This window comes from Rhinolophus sinicus, linkage group LG04 (genome assembly GCF_036562045.2).
Source record: "Rhinolophus sinicus isolate RSC01 linkage group LG04, ASM3656204v1, whole genome shotgun sequence".
In the NCBI taxonomy this organism is placed as follows: Eukaryota; Metazoa; Chordata; class Mammalia; order Chiroptera; family Rhinolophidae; genus Rhinolophus; species Rhinolophus sinicus.
In genome coordinates, this window is record NC_133754.1 from 157,600,957 (window position 1) to 157,622,203 (window position 21,247).

The window sequence follows — 21,247 nt, forward strand, 5'->3', positions numbered from 1 at the left end:
GCAATCCCGGGAAAACGGCCGAACTGCGCCGCAGTTCCTTTGGAGTCTGATCCTTCCTTATTCTAGCTTGGGGCAAAGGCGGCGCCGGCTCCCCAAAATGCCCGCCCTCAGGGTGTGAGGAAGCAGCAGGGACCTCCCCTGTATTTGCATAGCGCCCGGGACGTGGCGCGGCACCTAAGCCACTTCCGCGTTTAGAGAACTTTAAGTCCCGGGATGCTTTGGGGTAGGCGTGTCACTTCCGTTGTGTTGGAAGCTGCGGAGAACCGAGTCTCGGGTTTTGTTTGACAGCTACGACTAGTAGCTACGGGGAAAGCCGGCCGAATAGGGACTAGCGGATAGGTGGGCTGACTCACAATCGGTGAGGGTCGTGCATGGGGCCGGGTGGAAGGGTGAACTCCTGCGCTTGTGCCCATTCCTTCTGTAGGTGTCCCAGATGGAGTTGGCGTGGGACTCGGGTGACCAGGACCTGTTGGACTTACTACTAGAGGAAAAAGGAGATTTGGGGGTGGCGTCCGATGAGTCCTTCGAGGCTCCGCTGGACTGGGAGTTGCCGCTTTCCGAGGTGGGAGGGGGCTCTGAGTCCGGGAGGTGGGGGGCGGGGTGTTCACGAGGATGGTGATAGGTCAAGGCCTGTTAATTTGAATCCTGTGCAGGCACTGAGCGATTGGGATGTAGAAGATTTCCTGAGCTGCCTGACGAGTTTCCCAGCGTCGTCGAACGTTCTCAACAGCTCGAATCCCTGTCTTGTCCATCATGACCACACCTATTCTCTCCCACAAGAACATGTTACTATAGATCTAGGTGAGTCTGAAGTAAATGAATTCTGAGGGGAGGAGGGGACCCATGAACCTGGCTATTCACTTTCCCTTTTGCAGATAGTGGGAGCTCTGGAAAAGAGGAGGCCCACATGACTCCCCTACATATGGAGGAACCCGCAGAACAGGTACTTTGTTTACTGGAGGATTATTCCCACATTGCACGGGTGCAGACAGGATTCCTCATTCCGCTCTGACACGCTCCCTTGCGACTCTGCCTCCCACCTTTCTGTAACCCCAGGAGATTGTTAGGCTGATACTGACAGATGAAGAAAAGAGGCTATTGGAGCAGGAGGGGCTTACTCTGCCAGAAACATTTCCTCTCACTAAGGTAAGACTCCCAGTAGTGGAGCAAAGACTGGAGGGGTGAGGGTTGAGTCCCAAGTAGTCCAATTCTGTTAATTTTTCATCAGTAACTTAATAAAGGACTGAAGTGAGAAATTAAGCAAATTTGCTGCTAATTAGGAAGCCAGGAGATGTAGTCATATACTGGATGCAGGGACAGATCCTGGTTTTGTGGGGCTTACACAAATTTTGGTATTCTTTGTAGGAAAGAATTCAAAATTACCAGTGCATTAGTATATGGACTTGGAAAGGACCGTGCAAGCAAGGGGCTCTGACACTTAGATTTCACTAGGTGGATTACCATATCTAGCCGAAAGGTCGAATTAAGTTTGAGTTCATCAAGGCTGGACTAAGTAGTATAACAATAAACGTAAAATCTTGAGTTTTAAGTTTCAAGAAGCAATGAGTGGCAGTCTCACAAGCACAATATTGTGATACTGTGATGAGATCAATGTTCATTGACAGAAAGGTTAAAAGAGTTTCTTAAAAGTACAAGATGAGTCAGCAGTGTGATATGGTTACTAAGGAAGTGAATGGGGTTTGGAGGCTGTATCAATAGAGGTGTTTCCTCTGGAAGGGCAGTGACTCTCTTGCTCTCCTTTATACTGGTCAGAGCATATCCTAGTGTCAAGTTTTGAGTCCAGATCTTGGAGAGATAGTAAAAGGATGCAGTCCATCCTGAGGAGGTAAGATGATGAGTTAAACATTTTATCCCACCACCCAAAAAGTTGCCCAGATTTATCTTTACTTGGAGGAAATGTTGAGTGTCTTAAAATAGCTAAAGACCATTTGTTCTGTATGGCTCCAGAGATTAGGTACGAGGTAAATCCAATGGATAGAATTATCGAAGCAGATAATGGCTCAGGAAAGGGAAGATTAATTTTAATAAAATTGTTAAAAATGGTCTGGCTTATGAGGGTGTTAACACCTGGTCCTCTGAGGCATTTAGCCAGAAGCCAAGTGCCTATTGGTCAAGGAAGCTGTAGAAGGGATTCGTGCATTGGGAAGATTACTCAGTTGCCTTCCAACTCTTTGGTCCAGTGTTCCTGTGTTGATACCCCTTTTCCCTGTATTATCTCAGATGGAGGAACAAGTTCTGAAACGAGTGCGGAGGAAGATTCGCAATAAAAAGTCTGCTCAAGAGAGCCGCAGGAAGAAGAAGGTGTACCTGGGGAGTTTAGAGAGCAGGTATAAGCAGGAGAGGGGCTCTGGGGTGGGTGGAACAGAAATAGCTGGAAGTGATATGTTTTTGAAGGGAGGATACAGGCCATATCCCCACATCCCTGTTATTCCCCCAGGGTCTTGAAATACACAGCCCAGAACCTGGAGTTACAGAACAAAGTACAGCTCCTGGAAGAACAGAATCTGTAAGCAACTAATATCAGTCTCTTCTCATTTCCATTTAATGCGCTTTCACTCTTTTCCCTGCTCTACATTTGATTTCCAACTGGGCAGCTCCCACATGCAAGGTCTGGTGTATGGCCTTTAGTGGGTCTGATTCTAAGACGTTCACAGTAATGGGGATTAAATTCACAAGTAACCAAGCATAAGTTAAGTATCAAGAAAGACAAAAGGAGGGAGTAAGAAAGACCTCACAGGGCAGATGGCATTTGATAGTAAATAGGATTCTGGGGGGTGGGGGGGGGTTTGGGGCTAGGGAGTTTTAGGGAGGGAGAACACAGCACAGGTTAGTCTGGCTGGAATCCTAACATAGGTGAGTTGGGCCAGAAGGGAGAATGTAGGCTGCCTGGTGAGGTTTATGTGCATAGCTACTTAGGCAGTATAGAACCACTGACTTTGCAAGAGTTTAAGTCAGGGTAGGGCAGAGGCGTGTATTTGCTTTAATGAGGAACTTCAGGCATTTTGTCCACAGAGAGGACAAAATGTCCTATTTGCAAAAATAGGACAAAAAATAAGCGAGTTAGAACTTCTGGGTCTCGTGTATACATGGGGTATATGTTATTAAACTTTTTCTCCTGCTTAAAAAAAAAAAAAAAAGAGGACCTAGTGTATAGATGGAGGGGTGGCCTCTATAGGAGTTTCATTGTGTCTCAGGTGCCAGGTGACGGGCTGCTCACTGTCCTCTCTCCTAGGTCTCTCCTGGATCAGTTGAGGAGACTCCAGGCCATGGTGATTCAGATATCAAACAAAACCAGCAGCAGCAGCTCCTGTGTCTTGGTGAGGATGGTGATGGAAGAAGAGATCCTTTTCTCTCAGGTGGCAGGGACATGGGTACAATCCAGAGCCCTTCATCATCTCCTTTTCCTGTGCTCCAGGTCCTACTGTTCTCCTTCTGTCTCCTCCTTGTACCTGCTATGTACTCCTCGGACGCAAGGGGGAGCCTGCCAGCTGAGCATGGAGGTGAGAGGCTTGATACCATTAAGGGGAGTCCAGGGCGAAAAGCCTGGCCTGCTCCTGAAGAGTCTTTTTCTCCTCAGTGTTATCCCGCCAGCTTCGTTCCCTCCCTAGTGAGGACCCTCACCAGCTGGAGGTGTCTGCCCTGCAGTCAGTGGTACCAAAGGACAGCTCATACCATGAGCTCCAGGCTCCTGGCAACTCTTGCTGCCTGTTCTACATGCCTCAGGCTCCTGGCCCAGAGCCTTCCCTGAAGTTGCCACTCCCTGGCCCCTTCTCAGAGTCCTGCCCTGGTCCCATCCATCTCCTGCATGCAAATCTCACAAGAGAGAGGGGATGGCTCCCAACCCATAGCCCCGTATCTGTTATCTTGCAGGGCAGATACTCAGGCTAGTTATGAGGCCTGATGCCTCCAGTCGTGTCCAAGTGAAAAGGAATGGGAGAGGGCTGGTCTCAGCTTCTGTGCCGTCAGGAAGCCTGAGGGCTCAAATACACCACACTTAACCAACTTTCTGGGTCTTTTATTTGTACCCATGGATGCCTATCACCCTGTGAATGGGCCTGGGAGGATCAACTGACCTTGAACATTTCATGCACTGAGGGGATGGGGTGAGGAAATAAATAAATAAGTGATTCTGATGCTTGGGTCACCCTCAACCCCTCTTTACTGGCGTGGTTGGGTGGGGAGAAGGGAAGGGGCATGATTGTCCTGGTGGCTCAGGGTTGCAGGAGACTGGGGAGGGGAAGGAGGAAAGGCGAGGCTAGAGGCTGAGCTGTTAGACCCTCCCTCCCACAGTTCAGAGGGCTCACACTGGGCTCGGGTTTGCCATGGCTTCCTTTGGTCCGAGTGTAGGCCCTGTGTTTAGTCCTGTGCCCTGTTCGGCTCTTGGCCTGGAGGCCTTTTTATGCTGCTGCTGCTGCAGGGCTAGCTGCATGGCCCAGATGCTCAATGGCCGCATATAGGCCAGAGAGCGGAACACCCGCTGTTGGCAATATGCCTCAGGAGTCTGGAAGGCCAGGCCCAGGCGCTCCCACACAGTACGGTAGCAGCCTTCAGCAGTCCGGAAGCCTTCCCAAGTCAGGCCCTGTGAGGAGAGATGGTGGTCACATTAGTTGGCAACCCCTGAATAACCACTTCAGCTGGACAGATGGATACAAAGGGGTCCCTGCCCTTAGGCGGGTCCCTGCCCTTAGGCATTTCCCAACTAGTGGGGGAGATAAATTTGACCCACAGGCAGAAGACTGAAGGCAGGAGATGGAATGCATGCCAGGGAAAAGGGGTAAGCTTTCCAGGAGATAAGATGGCATTGGGTTAGGCTGTAAAAAGTTTGATGGCTGAGGAAGTGTGCTGGGCCAAGGTATAGATGGTGGAGAGATGGGGAAGGGAGTGCATTACCTCCTGGATCATGGTAGCTGCCAGCCCGTAGACCACGCCCACCCAGACTTCATCAGACTGGACACTGGATCTGTCAGGAACACCATGGGGCTGCATCCCATTCACAGCCCCCATGGCCCCTCCTGCAAAGGCCTGGACATTGAACTCGAAGATAGTTCGGAGAGCACGGACTATGTGTGGGGTAGGAAATACCTAGAGGGGCAAAGGCAGAAACAGTCTCAAACTTACTTTGCACCTCCAAGAAAAACCCACGTTTCTGGTTCCTCTTCCTAGTCTCTCTCACCTCAGTGTCTCCTTCTCCCAGGCCACTGGCCCTCAGGAACCACTGGCCAGCACACTGGTCAGACATGATGCTGCAGGACTGAGGCTGAGAGCTGCAATCATAGTTGTAATAGTGGCCTGGAGTGGAGGAAGTACTAGTTCAGGCTCCTTGGTCCCCATAGCTGTCTTAAAGACTCCTTAGTTAGAATCCCTCAACTCACCATTCCACAGCAGTCTCTCATAGGCTTCCTTGCCCCGTCTAAGGATGGAAGAAAACTTGCCCTGGACGTCCTGTGTCCCACACAGAGCAGCCATCTGGACCATCACAGCCACAGCTGCCAGCCACAGTCCGCCACAGTAAGCACTGATCAGGGACACAGGTTTGGGGGTCAGACTGGCAGCTCCAGACACTCACATGCAATACAACAGGCAATGGGTCACTATTCCTTGAGCCCACAAAGCCTTGGTTCCCAGCTCCCCACCTCAGGTCCCCTGGAAATCTCTACCCCCCCAACCTGGGGCCTGTGGTGACCCAGGCATCATAGGTCTGGTCTGCATAGCCTCCGTTTTCAATGAGTCCATCTTGGTCCTTGTCAAACTTCATTTCAGACTCCATCACGGCCTAGAGAGGGACCAAGATACTAAGGAAAGACAATAGCCAGCTGGGCTCTCTCCAAACACCAGTCGTGCCACTGGCACACTGGCCACTGTATGTGCATCCCTTACCAGACACACAGGCCACATGTCCCTCAGGAAGCCCTGGTCACCCGTCAGGTAATAGTCCCGATAAACTTGCAGCACAAACTTCAGATTCAGGTCCTTCCAGTCGGCAGTATCATGGATCACATACGCATTGACCCGGAGCCACGGCTCGTCGTCTGCGGGAGGGAAGGGAACTTGGTTCACGTGCGTTGGTGGGGAGGGTAGTGGGGGGGCAAGTTGAGGTAGAGGGACTTTTACCTGGGTCTCCAACATCATGGGGGATGACATTCCTCCTTTTCACAGGTGCCATTACCCCACTCATCAGGTACTGTCGCCATGTCAGGTCCTCCCTGAGTGTGGCCAGAGCTGGGGGAGCAGACACACAAGTTGGGGGGCAGGGAATGGGCAGGCTTGAGGTGGGGCACACAGATATGGATGACCCCAGAGGGGAACCAATACACAGGATGTAGATATGTTTTGGGGGAAAGAGGAAAAGACAATCTGAGGGACCACAAAAGTTAAGGGGATTGGGGAGCTAAGAGGATGGAAGGGGCACAAAAGAGACCCTCACCCATGTCATACTGTAGGCTGAGCTCAAGTTTGGGCCAGAGCATGATGAGGGCGAAGGAAGCGTAGAAGTGGACATCGTACGTGTTGTACATGCGGTATTCCTGGCCTGGAGGAATGGGGGAGACACAGGATTGTTGCCAGAATTCCTGCTTCCCCTTCACATACCCCTCCCTAGCTTGTCCTCCAGAGTTGAAGATGGGGCACTGTTATACTCCACACTTGCCACTTACCCCCCTCATCCCAACCAATACCTTGGGGTAGGTAAAACCCATCATGCTGCTTGGTGGTAGGGCACTCCCTGGCCTTACAGACACAGCCTGCCATACCACGGCCCATCAGGAGCCCATACCTTCAAGGTAGCCAAAGCGACCGTACTCCTGTAGGGTGGGGCGGAGCTGACACATGTTCCCCCCCAGCTCTTCCAGTAGGGAGTCCTCAGGAACTTCCAGCCATATTGTGCCTCCATCAGCGAGGAAATATAGTTCATTGAACAGTGCAGATTTGTACCAGGCAGGCAAGGATCTGGGGAGCCAGGAGGAGATAACGGTCTTATGAGTGTGGACCTTCCAAGAAAGGAAGGATTCTGGGGTTCAGCAGAGTGGGGGCATCAAGTGAATCCCAGCCCAACTCTGCTGACTTTGATGGGTGGACAGTGATTCAAGGAGTCCTAGTTGGAGTGTGAGTGCCTGGGAGAAAGGCAAGCGATGGGCCCCACTGGCACCTGTCATCCAATACTGGGCTCTGCCAAGCTGAGATTCTCTCTTCCCAATCTGCGTATCGGCACAGTGCATAGTGGCTAAGGGCGGGTGCTGCATCACCTTCTGAGCCAAAGAACCTCGTGTACCGCCTGCAATGGGGAAAAAAGGGGAGGGTGAGAACACGGGTTCTAGGTCAGAGCCCTAGCACCTTGGATCCCTGTACTCTCTCAGTGCGCTCACCTGCAGTAGACCTGGCCCTTAGCTCCAAACATGATTCTGGGCATGTCCCAAGCCAGTGAGAATTCCAGGCGGCACTGGCCTCGAGGTGGTAGCTTGCATGTAACACACACAGCCCCAGCGATTCCTACCCCTTTCTGCGAGGGGTTGCTTCGGCCTGAGAAGCACAAGAGGAATTAGCACAGGTACCCCTTCAGCCCCAGGATCCCTAATGTGGGAACAAGGCCTAGTCATTTACCAGGCCTCCCACCTTGTTCCTGAAACAGGGACAACCTCTTTCCCACCACCTCCCTGTTAGACCCCCCATCACCAGCAGGGGAGTCCAGCTGTCCATCCTGAAGTAGATCCTGCCACACCTGCCGCCCAGTGCTGTCAGGATCAAAGGCTGTGAAGTGCGTTACTGTCGTGTCTGCCTGTTAAGGGGCCAAAGACTGTGAGGGGAAACGCCGCAAGTACACTGGCTTCTGACAAACACTCTAGGTCCTGTTACATATTCCCACCTCCAAGTTCTAGAGGCTGTGGGGAGGGTGGGACTCGGGAGTTGAGGAAAGGAAGAAGAGACCTGTGGGATGGGAGGTGGGGGCGGGGCTTGGACCAGGCTGAGGGTGGGGTCCCGGGCTAAGGTCCAGGCACTGCTCCGTACCGTGAGCCGCGCAGCCACAGCCATGGTGTAGGGGTTTGGAAGGGTTGGATGATGCAGCAGCAGCCCCCGCACACTCTCCCCATCACGCTCCAGACAGAAGGGCTCATTCCACAAACCCCCTGGGGCATCATCGCCACCTCCTAGTCCGTTCCGCATGGAGAACATGATGGACACATCCAGGGCTTCGTCTCCTTCGTTTTCCACATCCCACACAAAGACTCCTACAGGCAGACTGCTGTCCTGGGAGCAAAACATCAGACTCAGATGGTCCCAGTGTAGCGCCTCCTGGGCCCGCTCCCCCAGGGTCAATACTTGGCATCAAGGACCTGACTCAAAAACTCCCACTATATTCATTCTCTTGTCTTCCCCTTGCCTCTCCCCCCATTCCTACGCAGGCTGTCTCCCGTGAGACAGAAGACCAACTGGGCGGCAGTCCTGGGAAACCAGTGTGATGTTCAACCTCCAACCCCTTCTTTCACAGGTCAGGGGATTTCCAGCAGAGACAGATCCCAGGGAGGGGAAGACAATGGAGGAAACACAGGAAGGGAATCTCACCTGGTAGTCATGGGGCAAGATGGGTGTGATCTGGCGGCAGGTGAGGGTGACATTCTGGCCGGGAAGCTGATAGACAGTCCAGGCCCGGGGATAGAGGGCGTGGTAGAATGCAAAGTACCCACACAGGCCCCAGTTCCAGCTGCGCAGGACGCTCGGGCGCTCCACGGACAGGACCTGCTGGTACACAGTCTGCCCTTCCCGACGCAAGCACACTGTGAACTAACCAGGAAGGAAGACAGGCTAGGATGGGGTAACCCACAGGCACCTCAAACTCGTCTCCCTCCCCTCAAAGTAGCTCCTCCTCTTCCAGAGCCTGCAATGCTTAGTTACCATAGTAACAGCCTTCCTCATCCCTGGCTCAGGCCTTTCCACCAAGATCAGTGAGTCACCACCAACTCCTGCCTCTTTCTCCATCTATCTCCCAGGCTTCCTCGCCCTTCTCACTACTGTGGTCTTACTGCCCTAACCCAAACCCTAACCGTCGCTGCTTTTACCCTCTGCCCTTGCTCTTTTAGGTATCAGAATGATATTTCTTACAAACAAATCAAGATATGTTAATCTGTGTTTATAATGTTTCAGTGACTCCCCATGGCCCTCAGGCTAAAGTTTAAACTCTACTTGGTTTTCAAGGTCTTCTTGATCTGGCCTCTCTCTGCCCATCAGATTCATTACCTGTTCAAGCACGGATATTCTGGTCATATCAGACACTCAATAATCACACTGAGCACACCACAGGTCCCCCTCCGGGACTTTGCTCATGCTCATTCTCCTGGTGAAACACCCCATCCTTCAAGGCCTAAGTCAAACGCCATCTCCTCTCCTCAAACAGTGAGTCATTCTCCCGTGTGTCCCCCTAACCCTCTAGTGTAGCATGTTACAATGTATTTATTTACATTCTGACTCTCTGATTGCTTTATGGGTTCTCTGAGGGCAGGGACCCTCTAGTTCACTGAGGTCCCCCTCTCCACCTATGACTCCACATCAGAGTCAGGCAGAGTTGGCACGTGTAGGGGGAGAATGGGCAAAGTCTGCAGCAGTGTCCCTTTTTTCTTAGTGTACTATCTGTCCCTCTCATTCTGGCACAGATGTGGTCTCATAGTCTCCATTTTATCAAAGTCCTATTCCCCTAGTAAAAATTTAAAATTATGTTGTTGGAATACCAGATAATGGTTAAGACCAGGGGCTCTTAACCACAGACAGAACTGGTTCTGAATCCCAGTGCTTCCATTTACCAACCATGTGACCTTGGGCATGTTACTAAACCTCTTTGGATCTTAGTTTCCTCATCTGTAAAATACGCACAGTAATGATGATACTTTTTACCTTATAGGATTGACTTTAAATATTAAATATTATACAAAAAGCTTAGCACATGTTAAGCATGCAGTAATTACTTGAAGTGTAGAGTCACGATTCTGGAAGGCATTCCCCTCGGGATACCTAAGGGATGAGCCAGAGAGGAAGCTTGGGGCATTGGGCAGGGCTAGTAAGCTAACTAGGAAGGGCACTGTCATTAATTGGACTCAAGGCCTGCTAGTCATTTCTCCTTTGAAGGTGAGCTGAAAGCTGGAGGCGTCCCTCAAACAGGAAATGTGAACTTGGTGGACAACCCAACATGAGAGGGCACTAGAGAGAGATGATGAAAGGTAGATCCCATGCCTCTGGCAATACAAGGTTCAGGTGTGATGAAGGCACAGAGGGAAAAAAAGCGAAGCTTCAGCAAAGGGAAGAAGGCTAGAGGTCTATGCCTGGGAGAGGAAGGGCTTCCGCCAGAGAGGCCTCCAGAAGAGTGATCCCCAGCAGAAGAGCTGACCTCTGGCTGGTGGCTGGCAAATCAGGGTGAGCAGTGTGTGCTCTATACATCTTTTTTCCCCCACACATTTGTAGACTTGTGGTTTTGTTTTCCCTTCTGGTCCTACTACATGTTCTTTCAACCAGGTTAAGTCACGTGGGAATTCTCTGCTCTCTGTGGCTGTGTATTGCTCAACTAGTGGAGCTAGGGCAGCAAAGTAGGTAAGAGGCATTTACTAGAGGGGTGCCAGGGCTGTTTACTCTTTCAAGGAATATGTGCTCTCTGTCTCTTTCATACAGTACATCCTAGCACAGGGCTGGGCACGTGGAAAGCATCCTGAAGAAACTTATTGGACTGAACCAGTACACATCTAACTGCCACATCCTACATTAGCAAAGAGGCCCTTCCTGGCCTGGGGAGGTCCTGTCCTGGACCTCTCCTCCACCTCTTGGCTCTTACTTGGTCAGCGATGACTGTCCGGTGTTGGTACATGCCAGGATTAAGCTGCCAACGACAGAACTGGCCTCTCCAGCCTCGGGTGATAGTGCCTCCCCCGATGCCACCCAAGGGACAACCTAGAGAGAGAATCAGGACCGTTACTGGGGCGGGGAAGGAAGACAAGCCCATTTCTCACTGTCTAGGCCAGGGGTGTCCAAACTTTTGTCAACGTTTTTCACCAAGGGCCATATGCGGTAAAATACACAAACAGCCGGGCAACTCACTTGAGGTGAAGTATGTATTGTCTCTCCTGGTTTATTTAAGTAAACTAAATATATTTTTGGAATTTGCTGCGGGCCAATTAAAAATGGATTGTGGGCCGCAGTTTGGACACCCCTGTTCTAGACTATAAAGATAGGTTCCTCTAAAAACTAGGGGAATATCAAATTGACACATTGTACATCTTAAACTTATACAGTGTTATATATGTCAATTATATTTTCAATAAAGATGGGAAAACACCCTGAGGGGATGGGGGCAGTGCAGCTTGCCTAAGCTGGAAGCCTCTTTGCCTAGCTCTGCGGTAGACCTGGAGGCTGGGCCCTGTCTGAACAGGGCAGAGCTGGGGTGAAGCTCACCATAGATCTGTCTCAGGGGCACACAATTGATGAGATCGATGAAAGGTTTCTTCTTCTCCACCTGGGTCTTCCGGTACCACCACTGCAAGTACCTGAGAAGCAAGAAGCAGTGTGAGAAGAGGCAGTGGGCGGTGCCTTCTGGGCTGCAGTCACCTACCTTTCTGGACAAAGCCAGCTGTGATTTCCCATTAACTGTCCCGAGGATCCATCACCTTTGCTTCCAAACCTTTCCTCCTCTCAACACCTCCACAGTTCAAGGCCCCCTCATCTTCCTAGTCACCCGAGCTCACAGTGTGGGACTGCCTTTGTTTCTCCTCTGTCTTCTCCTCAGGTGCTTTCTGATCTTTCCTCACCTCTAACTCCACTACCACTGCTTTAGCTTAGCCCAGGAGCTTTTGTTTGAGGTGTTGAATGGGCCAGTTATGGTTTCCTGACATACAACCCCTCCACCTGCCATAATAGGCATGGGCTGCTGGGATAACTTTCTTTTTAAATTGATTTTTCTTCTTGATTATAAAAGGTGAAAATTTGTAGAATATAGTAGGTGGAAGAGGGAAAAAAAATCCCACCCATAGATAACCAGTGTTTACATTTTGGGGTATTTCTTTTTCTTTTCTTTAAGTTCAGGATTTAAACTGTAAGCTCTGTGATTCTGCTCTCTCATAATACCCCAGTAAAGCCTTCTAAAAATCCCAACATTTTCCTGGTCTTGTCACCGCTCTATATCCAACAGGCATATGATTCTGTTTGGGTTTCATTCAAAGTTCTCACATCTGTCCCAGACCATCTTCTAATCTTAACTTTCTACAAATTCCCATTCAGCGTGGGTCCTCATTAAGCAACCCCAGACTCTCCTAATGCCACTTTCTTCCCTACCCAGCCATTTTATACCCACTATTCAATCATGACACTTGTAATCATGTATTATAATTGTGTAAGTAACCCCTCTGAGCCTCGGTTTCCTCATCTACAATGGGGATACCCCCTGCCCTACCTACCCACCTCATGGAATGGTTGACAGAGCAAATGATATAATAGGAAAGCCATAAAACAGAATACCTGTGTCAGGTGTGATCATTGTACATACACTATCTCAATTCCCAATCATATGCTGTCTTGTTATTTCAGTGTTCCTCACATGAGTCTGACATACTTTTAAGATCCTTGGGGAAAGGGACAGAGACAAAGACTAGTAGATTATTATTTATAGCTTCAAGCACAGGGCAGGGCATGTGGTCTGCACTCAATTACTATTCGCTGAATTTACAAACAGTGGGGCATATGAGAGATGACCATGGACAGGAGCAAGGGGAGGAGAAATGTGCTTTAAGAATAGGGAGGGTACCTTCTGAGGGTGGGGGAGAGGAAAGGAAGACAAAGGATGAGGTGATGGGAAGTCAGAAGATCCTGTCAGCTTAGAGGAAACTGGACTTTGAAACTAGAGGCCAGAAAGGATTGGTGAAGGGAGGGAGGGTGCGGCAGGGATTAGAGAAGTGAGGGAGAAATGCAAGATATGGGGATAGGCAGAACAAAGGAGTATCTGGCATAGAACAAACCCCCAACCCCCCCTCCGGTTCAAGCCATTCTTTCTCAGTCTAGTTGTGTAGGACACAGCGCCCTGGCCCATGCTGGTATTGTGAGCCTTGCGCTCCCTGAGCTGAGGCAGTTGGTCAGCAGTCGTTGGTCAGCCGCTCACAGCCGCTCTCGCTGGCTGCCGGCCACTCACGGCGGCACATGGTAGCCCACTCCAGCTGCTCACAGCAGCCCAGCTCCAGGGAGAGCTGTTGTTCACAATCTTAGCTATAGAGGGCACAGCTCACTGGCCCTCATGTGGGAATCGAACCAGCGACCTTGGCATTAGGCGCATGGTGCTCCAACCACCTGAGCCATCAGGCCGGTCCTCAATAAATAGTTATTGAATGAATGGACACTGTCTGGAAGGGAGAGCAATCACAACTGAGTTCTTACCACACTGAGGCCAAGAGAGCTCTGATCAGTGGACCCTCAGTTCAGCTCTCTCTTAGGGTCTGCCTTTCTCTCACTCCTTCAATTTAGCGGCTGGTCATTCCTACCATATTTGGCTTTCTCCATAATTTAGCCCCAACTTAAGAATTATCATTCAGAGTTCTTCCTTGTCTCACTCCTTTCTCCTTAATGCAGGACCTCATCCCATTCCAAAAGCCTGGTGTCAGTGGCCTCCACCCTATCCAGGTATGGGAAGCCGAGGTCCAGGGGGCTGAGCTCAACTTCAGGCCTCTATGACTCAGCTCACAGAGACTGAGGGGGCTAGGATGCCCACCTATTTTTGACCTCACTGTCCCCACCACGGGCACCCCAATGTGCTTCTCTCAGCACCCTAGCCCTAGATCCTATTTTGACCCAAAGGCTTTTGGGGTCAAAGTTGGGCTAGGTCAGTTTCAGAAGCAACCTGGAGGGATGACCGTTCTCTGGTACAAGCCAACCACAGGGACCAGCAGAGGAGCTGGCTACCTGGGCAGCGCCAGGCCTTTCCTACTGCCTAGGGTTGGGGTTAGGTAAACAGACTCCCCACCCCAACCCCATAGCACTGACTGGGAAAGGGAAGGATCCCCTATTTCAGAGGATGTCAGTGCTGGGTTTCCCAGCCTTTATGCCTCCCTCCCTGGCTCTGTGTTTATGGTGTGGACTGACTCAGGATGACTTCAGGGTGATGCTTTTTGTCCTCACATCCACCTGCTCCTGTTAATACTCATAGGTATGGGCTTCTCATCACTAGTTTTTGAACTCAGTGGGGACCTGGAGGGATCTAGAGGAATTCTACAGCCTAGGACAAGCTCTTCGGGTGTCTGCAACCCTTTGGTAGGGAGTGTGGGGGGAAGAGTGCGGCAGGCTCTGGAACACTATTACTAAAAGCCCTGGCAACACCTATGACAGTGCCTCTCTGGTCAGAGGTCCTTGCTTTTTCTTACATCAGGGGCTGTCTATCCCAGAATAAAGTGAATGGCCCTTCTCATCATCCTCTCCTTAGGGTTGAGAGCAGGCAGGATCTCCGCCACTCCCTGGAGCTAAAGCTTAAGGAAAGAAACTCCTGGATGTTGGGACTGTAATGTGATGTGTCTAAATGAGGTACCGAGACTACCCCAGCAGCTCAGGGAAATCTGGGGTTGAGAACCTCCCCCTCCCAAATAAAACAACATTGTGTCAGTACTATAACAGCCAGACTATCCTTTCTACCTTGCCACAAAGTACAGCTAATTCTAAAGAGCAGTCTTTGTAAAAGAGGGAGTATGTGAGAGGGAGCCAACATGGGAAAGGCTGACTGCAGGCCCAGATGTTTCCGCTCTTTCCTGCTAAAAAAGTTACGGGGAAGAAGGGAGTTGCAAAAAGATGTGACCTGGTCTCACCCTCCAAAACCAGGCCTTAAGAGTATGTTGGGGATAGGGACTACTTGACTGGGACAAGGCACCTACCTGCTTTCTCACCTTTCCCATCTCTGCTGGAAGTCTTGTGCTGGGACAAAGTGAAGCCTAAGGTACTTAAGACAATGCGATCTACTCACCTTAAGCCCATGCCCAGATGCTTTACCAGGTTGCTTAGGGAGATGTCATTGGCATTAAAGGGTTTCCTCTTCTCTGCAAACTCGTGAGCCAGACAGATGCGCCAACCAAAGGGAGGTACCTGGTAGCCCTTAGCTTTACCCTCGTAGGAAGCCATCAGCTGCCCAGAGTCCTCTGAATTGCGGTGGCTCGGCTCATTTTGGGGTCGACCATCCTCAGGGCTCTCGCAATCAGTAACCTGCACAGCTTCAGTGCCCCCAGCACCTTCAGAGCAACAAACCTGTGGATCCCCTTTGGCACAGCTGGTTTGCTCCGAGGATGGGACTCCAGTTCCCATGTTCCCTGGATCCTGGGTCCCCACGACCTCGATGGTCCCGGGTCCCAAGCCTTCCGGTACAAAGTACTCGCCAGCCAAGTCCAGGTGCGGGTGCCGGTTGTTAGGTGCCGTCCCGGAGGGCCGGGCGCCGGGGAAAGCAGAGGTGAGCAGGTGTCTCTGTGGAACCCAGGAGCTGTTGCTGCAGCGGCGGCAGAGACGACAGCAATGAAGCCGCCTCGGGCTCCCTCTCGGTCGTCTCTCTGGGTCCTGGGCGGGAAGGGTCGGGCCTCGTCGTCATTGGGCCGCGATGATTAGCTTGCCTGGCCAAAGGGCGACTACTGGGCCCGCGGAAAGGGGAGGAGCCTGGGGAGCCAGCCCGAAAGGCACCGCCCCCGGGACCGGCCTGGGAGGTCGCGGCACACTCAGCCGCGTCCTCTTGCCGCAGCACCAGACCCCCCAGGGTTGGGCGCCGGGTTCCGCCGGCCGGTGTCTGGGGAAGCGCCCGCGCCCAAGGGCCAGGCCGTGGGAAGCTGGCCCAAGGCGGCGGCACTCGAGCCCCTTCCGGTCCGGCCAGCCCGGCGCTTCCGGCCGGAAGGGGCCCGGTCATGGGAAGGGGCTGAAGGGAAGTCCCGCCTCTGCTGCGGACGCCGCCACGCACTTGGCCTAGTCCAGAAGGGGCGGGTCTCCGTGTGCCGAGACCCCCAGTGTCGACCGTGCGAGGTGCCTGGGCTGGAGGCACGAGGTGACGGGGGTCCGTGGCCTTGGGCTGGGACGCGGAACCTTGAGAGAAGTGGGGCAGAGGCCGGGCTGGGGTTCCGGGGAGGGGGTAGGGGGAGTAACCCGATGCCGAGAGGAGCGGGCATCTGGGACCCTGAGCGACGCCCTCCCCCTAGGCAGTACTGAGTCAGCTACCCCCGGTACCTCCCGTCCATTTCCTTGTCCCCAAATCCGGGCGCTTCTTTCGGACACCGTGGTGCTGACTGCCTGTCTTCTCGGTTCTCAACCCTGGACTTCACTCAGACACCCTCCCAGCCATTGTACTGACCTGTGACACCCCCCACCCCCACCCCCGTCTCCTAGATCCGATCCCGGAGCTGCCATGATTGAAGTGGTAGCAGAGCTGAGCCGAGGTCCTGTGTTTCTGGCGGGGGAAGCGCTGGAGTGTATGGTGACAGTCACCAACCCTCTGCCCCCCACAGCCACTTCTGCATCCAGGTGAGGATGCTGGTACCGAAGAAGGTGGTCCTTCTGGGAGGAAGCTTGGTATCTACAGTGCTAAGCCAGAGCTCAGGTTGTTTCGTAGTTACATCCACCTTCCTGCTCATGGTGCTCTCACTGTAGGAAAGAGCTATTTAACAGAAGATGTGGTTGACATACCCTTTTTCTGCTTTCCTCCCTCCCCCCTCCCATTCCCCTTTTTACCCACAGTGTGCTTCTGTTTGTTTTACGGTTTCTCTTTGGGATTCTGGATTCCCTGATCCCTAGGACAGCCACTTCAACCATGTTGGTCTCAGATAATGTGGTAGGGAGTTTGGAAGAGCATTGGTGAGGTCGGGAACTCCCCTCTGATGCCTCCTTTCCCTCCTCCCATAGTGAGGCTCTGGCCTGGGCCAGTGCCCAAATCCACTGCCAGTTCCATGCCAGTGAGAGTCGAGTAGCACTGCCTCCCCCTGACTCCAGTCAGCCAGATGTTCAGCCTGACAGCCAGACTGTCTTTCTACCACACCGAGGTTAGAGAAATGGAGGAATTGTCCCTGAAGGGTGAAGTTATTAAATCGTTGGGTGGGTCATTATAGTCTCTGTGACTTGGGGGTGTGGGGGAATGTAATTGTTGCTTTGGGTATGTGAGACTGTTGCTACCTCGCAGCAAGAAGAGAGGAGTAGCTTCCTGTGGGCTGCCCTTTGTTAGCAGTGCTTACTGCTCCCATTTGATGTGCTAGACTCATCCAGTACTGGAGAATGAGGTCATTAAACTGCAGTCCTTATGTTTTTCAGGTGAGAGGGGTCAGTGTATCCTTTCCACTCCACCAAAAATCCTATTCTGTGACCTGAGGCTAGACCCTGGAGAATCCAAATCATGTAAGTGACTTTCTCCCACCCTTGGATTGCCTTCTAAGGCTCCTGGAGGGAGGACTTCTCTGACTGCCTCTGGCTGCCCTGACTACTACTTCCCAACCAGACTCCTACAGCGAAGTGCTGCCCATAGAGGGACCACCCTCCTTTCGGGGTCAGTCAGTCAAGTATGTCTACAAACTGACCATTGGCTGCCAGCGTGTCAACTCACCCATCACTTTACTCAGGGTCCCTCTGAGGGTTCTTGTGTTGACTGGTAAGTAAAGGTTCCTGGAGGGAAGGGCTGGGGAAGAGCCTCACCAAAGCAGGAATCATCTTTAGAGAGCTTGTGAGAGGGGCTGGAGGGAAGCTTCCTGGTCTTAGTGAAGGTGCAACAGAGTTGGGGAAGGAGGGTTCTGGAGAATAGATTGAGATGTGTACCTCAGCTGTGGCTCCCTTTACCTTCAGCCCTCTCAGGTTGGAGTCTAAAACCCTAACCTCTGCTCTTTGTTCCTGCCGAGCACTACTTCTCCATTCATTCTCTTTCCAGGCCTTCAGGACGTTCGGTTTCCCCAGGATGAGGCTGTAGCCCCATCCAGTCCATTCTTGGAGGAGGATGAAGGTGGGAAGAAGGATTCATGGCTAACTGAGCTGGCTGGGGAGCGCCTCATGGCTGCCACATCCTGCCGAAGCCTTCGTGAGAATCCTTTCCAAATGCCTCACCCCGTATTCCCCTCATAGTATTTCTGTCTCAGAGGCAGGTTCTCCTAACTGCCATATACTTCTGAGGATCCAGTGATACCCCAGATTATAAAGAAAAGCAGCCCCATCTTTTGGCTTCTGGCTCCTAGCTCTAGACATTCCCCAGTGTGGACTCCACGCTTACAGTGTCCCATTTTCCCCAGATCTGTACAATATCAGTGACGGTCGAGGAAAAGTTGGGACATTTGGCATCTTCAAATCTGTATACAGACTCGGCGAGGACGTGGTGGGGACCTTAAACTTAGGGGAAGGAACTGTAGCTTGTTTGCAGGTGAGAAGGGAGAGGGGCTTTTGGGGCGCTGGGTCTGAAGGGCTAGGGTGAAGGAGAAGGGCCTGCATAAAGAGGGGGGGTATGTAGAAGTGGATAGTAGGGTCAGTAGGGTCTCTGGTAAAACAGGTTGAGGTTGGGCTGCCCTCAGCTAGAGTCAGCACTCCCCAATGCCTACTAGCATGCACTTCTCTTGCTCCCAGTTTTCAGTAAGCCTACAGACCGAGGAGTGTGTACAGCCTGAGTACCAGCGGCGCCGAGGGGCAGGGGGTGCCCCTTCTGTGTCCCACGTGACTCATGCCCGGCACCAGGAGTCCTGCCTACATACAACCAGAACCAGCTTCTCCCTCCCCATCCCTCTCAGCTCCACCCCAGGCTTCTGCACAGCCATTGGTGAGACCCTGATTATTACTGGAGGTGGGGAGAGCGAATAAAATAGGTGGGGAGAGAGAATAAAATACTGTGCTTAGGTGGAGTGTAATGGATCCTGATTCCTAACACACTCCCAGACAGTCTCTGACCCTTAACACTTGCTCACATCTTCAAACTGTTTCCTAGATGCACTGACCCCTAAACTCTTACCACCTTTGCAGATGTCCTTCCGTAGCCCTGCCTACTGGGACCCTGTGGTGCACTGATCTCTGGTTCCCACCAATGTTACTTCACACTCCCGTCTTGACTATCTCACACTTGGGTTATTAGTTCTTAACACTGCTGTCCTTATTGTCACATTTGTGCTTCATACACTAGATTTCTTCAGAGAAACACTTGATCTTCGCTTTCTCCCCCTCTTCCCGAGTAGAGGTTTTTGCTCATTTGCTGACCACACCCTGTCATTGGCTTTTGTTCTCGACTTCTAATGTCTCTGCCTCTGTCTGTTTTTTCAGTGTCCCTGAAGTGGAGATTGCATTTTGAATTTGTAACATCCCGAGAACCAGGTTTGGTGCTCCTGCCTCCTGTGCACCAGCCCGAGACGGTCACCTGGACAGGGCCTGAGCAAGTGCCTGTAGACACCTTCAGCTGGGACCTCCCCGTCAAGGTGCTGCCTACAAGCCCGACCCTGGCCTCATACGCGGCCCCAGGCCCTAGCACCAGCACCATAACCATCTGAAACTGGCCTACATGGCACTCCTTTCGTCAGGATACTGAGAACTGAGCACCGGGACTACAGTAGGGCCCATTTTTCCCACCTGGGGTCCAATGGCACGGACAATGAGAGGCTTTCAGCTGTAGCATTAATTTATTTATTCAGAATAAATTGGCAGCTGCTAGTGGTTTCCCTGGAAGTGGCAGCAGCAGTGGGCAGTCAGCAGAGGGGTGATCAGTTGAGTTTAGCTGGAGTGGGGAGCAGGAGCCCCAGGAACAGGGGTGTTAGCTGAGCCCCACTCTGGGTCAGGCCCGCCCCCTTTGCAGGGCAGCCGAGGGTCAGATTTTTGCACCAGGGAGAATTGGCAAGTTCCTGCCTCCTGTCGTACCTCACACTCAGCGGGGAAGTCGATGGGGTGCTGGGACCTGGGGAACCAAAGAATGGGGAAGAGGTCAGCACAGTGAAGGGCCGCAGTGATCCTCCCTCACACCCCCCTCCCAGCATCCCTCCCATGTCTTCCCTCAGTTTCCCCTGGTCCACCAGCTAAGTTCTCACCTACCAAATGCGGATTTGTCGTTGCACAGCAGGAGTATTTTCCCTCGGGATCTACCCCTTCCTCCCTCACTTTGTGGTCTGAAGCCTTACTCTCTCACACTCTTGTTGGTACCTTCAGGTTCAGCCAGCCTTACTGCTATCCTGTTCATTCTCACATGACAGCAATCTAGTCTTGCCCTGGCCATCTCTCAGTCACTCATGTCAGAGCCATTCTCTCTGGCCACCTTCAGTCACTCACGTGTCACAGCAGCCCACACCGACAGGATGCAGACAGGTGCAATGGAAACAGTCCTTGCGGAGCCAAGACTCACCCAGGGTAAAATATTTCCCATCATAGTGGCAGGGAGCTAGGGAAGAACAGGAAATGTTAGTGTGTGGGGAAGTGGTGGTGGCAGACGGAATCACTCTGGAGTAGGAGAAAGTAAGTGCTCGCTACCCCTATATTTAGTCTCCTGTTTCCGAGCTGGAGGGAGTCTGGGTATTCTGACAGAGGATCATCTCTAAGCCCCCCTCCTCCCAATGCCCTCTGCTCCTGTCGTTTCCTAACGCCTTATCCAGCTTTACCTTGAGCTTGGAAGTAGCACTTGCTGTGGACTCCTGGGTGCTGGAGAAGCAGAGACATCAGCAAGCAGATGATCCCCCGGCCTCCCAGGATCCCCTTAGCCTGTCCAGCCCAGAGCATCCTTAGGGCCATTCCTTCGGCACAGCCCTTTCGGACCCTTCTTGGCTTCTGTTCAGGCTACTGTGGTCTTGTCTCCTTGGCTTTTCTTTGTTTCTCTCTTTGAGTCTTACTTTCTGTCTTTTCCCCTGGGCTCCTGTCTCACACCATCTCCGTGCCCTCTGCTCTCACAGTCTTGGAGATGTTTATAAAGTGAGGACCCTGGCCCCCTGCTGAGTAGAGCTGGAAAAGCTGTAACTCTGTTTCCTGAGGTGAGGGCATGAAAACAAGAGGTCTAGCTTTAACAAGCTGTGAGAGCTGATTCATGCCCCCGCATAGCTAGGGGGAGGGGGGTGGCCATGGAAGGGGCACTGGACTGGGCACTTCCCCAGCAAGGAGGTGGGGGGAGTGAGGGTCCCCAGGTGGTCCCCAGATCTCTTCCTGACCTGGAGAGCATTCCACCATCTACCCCCACCTCCCCGCCCCACAACACCACACATACACATACACACTCTCCAGGGGTGGCTATGCTGGGATCCCTGCCTGGACCGGAGGGAGGCATTTCCTG

At 52.2% G+C, this 21,247-nt stretch overlaps 4 protein-coding genes across 8 annotated transcripts; 2 read left to right on the forward strand and 2 right to left on the reverse strand.

The window, feature by feature from the left end:
- The first annotated feature begins 85 nt into the window (after window positions 1-85).
- CREB3 (cAMP responsive element binding protein 3) lies at window positions 86-4,154 on the forward strand. Of its 2 annotated transcripts, none has more exons than XM_074330703.1 (10): window positions 86-223; window positions 425-562; window positions 654-801; window positions 876-943; window positions 1,057-1,146; window positions 2,242-2,348; window positions 2,459-2,527; window positions 3,254-3,338; window positions 3,437-3,521; window positions 3,599-4,154. In XM_074330703.1, the coding sequence occupies exons 2-10, from the start codon at window positions 434-436 to the stop codon at window positions 3,907-3,909; spliced, it is 1,092 nt and encodes a 363-aa protein (XP_074186804.1). In that variant the 5' UTR covers window positions 86-223; window positions 425-433; the 3' UTR covers window positions 3,910-4,154. The 2 variants fall into 2 exon arrangements, with proteins under 2 accessions (XP_074186804.1, XP_019584634.2); XM_019729075.2 differs by having other exon boundaries at window positions 199-339.
- On the reverse strand, window positions 4,021-15,406 carry GBA2 (glucosylceramidase beta 2). Its single transcript, XM_019729071.2, has 17 exons — window positions 14,984-15,406; window positions 11,446-11,537; window positions 10,829-10,944; window positions 8,578-8,796; window positions 8,023-8,262; window positions 7,690-7,792; window positions 7,383-7,536; window positions 7,166-7,291; window positions 6,794-6,966; window positions 6,446-6,550; window positions 6,133-6,240; window positions 5,899-6,050; window positions 5,688-5,794; window positions 5,394-5,536; window positions 5,195-5,310; window positions 4,912-5,103; window positions 4,021-4,600 (listed from the first exon to the last, which is right to left on the reverse strand). Exons 1-17 carry the CDS (start codon window positions 15,316-15,318, stop codon window positions 4,322-4,324), a joined length of 2,760 nt encoding a protein of 919 aa, XP_019584630.2. The 5' UTR covers window positions 15,319-15,406; the 3' UTR covers window positions 4,021-4,321.
- Window positions 15,407-15,879: 473 nt separating this feature from the next.
- RGP1 (RGP1 homolog, RAB6A GEF complex partner 1) lies at window positions 15,880-19,650 on the forward strand. Of its 4 annotated transcripts, none has more exons than XM_074330701.1 (9): window positions 15,880-16,017; window positions 16,378-16,512; window positions 16,891-17,027; window positions 17,293-17,376; window positions 17,477-17,626; window positions 17,900-18,046; window positions 18,255-18,382; window positions 18,583-18,772; window positions 19,267-19,650. In XM_074330701.1, the coding sequence occupies exons 2-9, from the start codon at window positions 16,397-16,399 to the stop codon at window positions 19,488-19,490; spliced, it is 1,176 nt and encodes a 391-aa protein (XP_074186802.1). In that variant the 5' UTR covers window positions 15,880-16,017; window positions 16,378-16,396; the 3' UTR covers window positions 19,491-19,650. The 4 variants fall into 4 exon arrangements, with proteins under 4 accessions (XP_074186802.1, XP_074186800.1, XP_074186803.1 ...); XM_074330699.1 differs by having other exon boundaries at window positions 15,900-16,039; XM_074330702.1 differs by having other exon boundaries at window positions 15,901-16,032.
- A 35-nt stretch (window positions 19,651-19,685) lies between these two features.
- MSMP (microseminoprotein, prostate associated) lies at window positions 19,686-20,833 on the reverse strand. Its single transcript, XM_019729078.2, has 3 exons — window positions 20,586-20,833; window positions 20,260-20,368; window positions 19,686-19,891 (listed from the first exon to the last, which is right to left on the reverse strand). Exons 1-3 carry the CDS (start codon window positions 20,713-20,715, stop codon window positions 19,711-19,713), a joined length of 420 nt encoding a protein of 139 aa, XP_019584637.1. The 5' UTR covers window positions 20,716-20,833; the 3' UTR covers window positions 19,686-19,710.
- Window positions 20,834-21,247: the final 414 nt, after the last annotated feature.

Excerpts from the sequence above, each read along its gene's own strand:
- RGP1 (XM_074330701.1), top strand. The coding sequence starts at position 16,397 with ATGATTGAAGTGGTAGCAGAGCTGAGCCGAGGTCCTGTGTTTCTGGCG. Across the intron at positions 17,377-17,476 it reads CCCTGGAGAATCCAAATCAT|ACTCCTACAGCGAAGTGCTG; the intron begins GTAAGTGACTTT and ends CTTCCCAACCAG. Across the intron at positions 17,627-17,899 it reads GAGGGTTCTTGTGTTGACTG|GCCTTCAGGACGTTCGGTTT; the intron begins GTAAGTAAAGGT and ends TTCTCTTTCCAG.
- MSMP (XM_019729078.2), bottom strand. The coding sequence starts at position 20,715 with ATGGCCCTAAGGATGCTCTGGGCTGGACAGGCTAAGGGGATCCTGGGA. Across the intron at positions 20,369-20,585 it reads GTGCTACTTCCAAGCTCAAG|CTCCCTGCCACTATGATGGG; the intron begins GTAAAGCTGGAT and ends GTTCTTCCCTAG. Across the intron at positions 19,892-20,259 it reads GGTGTGGGCTGCTGTGACAC|GTCCCAGCACCCCATCGACT; the intron begins GTGAGTGACTGA and ends TTGGTTCCCCAG.
- CREB3 (XM_074330703.1), top strand. The coding sequence starts at position 434 with ATGGAGTTGGCGTGGGACTCGGGTGACCAGGACCTGTTGGACTTACTA. Across the intron at positions 563-653 it reads GGGAGTTGCCGCTTTCCGAG|GCACTGAGCGATTGGGATGT; the intron begins GTGGGAGGGGGC and ends AATCCTGTGCAG. Across the intron at positions 3,339-3,436 it reads GCAGCAGCTCCTGTGTCTTG|GTCCTACTGTTCTCCTTCTG; the intron begins GTGAGGATGGTG and ends CCTGTGCTCCAG.
- GBA2 (XM_019729071.2), bottom strand. The coding sequence starts at position 15,318 with ATGGGAACTGGAGTCCCATCCTCGGAGCAAACCAGCTGTGCCAAAGGG. Across the intron at positions 7,793-8,022 it reads CTGTGGCTGCGCGGCTCACG|GCAGACACGACAGTAACGCA; the intron begins GTACGGAGCAGT and ends GCCCCTTAACAG. Across the intron at positions 5,311-5,393 it reads TGAGAGACTGCTGTGGAATG|GCCACTATTACAACTATGAT; the intron begins GTGAGTTGAGGG and ends CCTCCACTCCAG.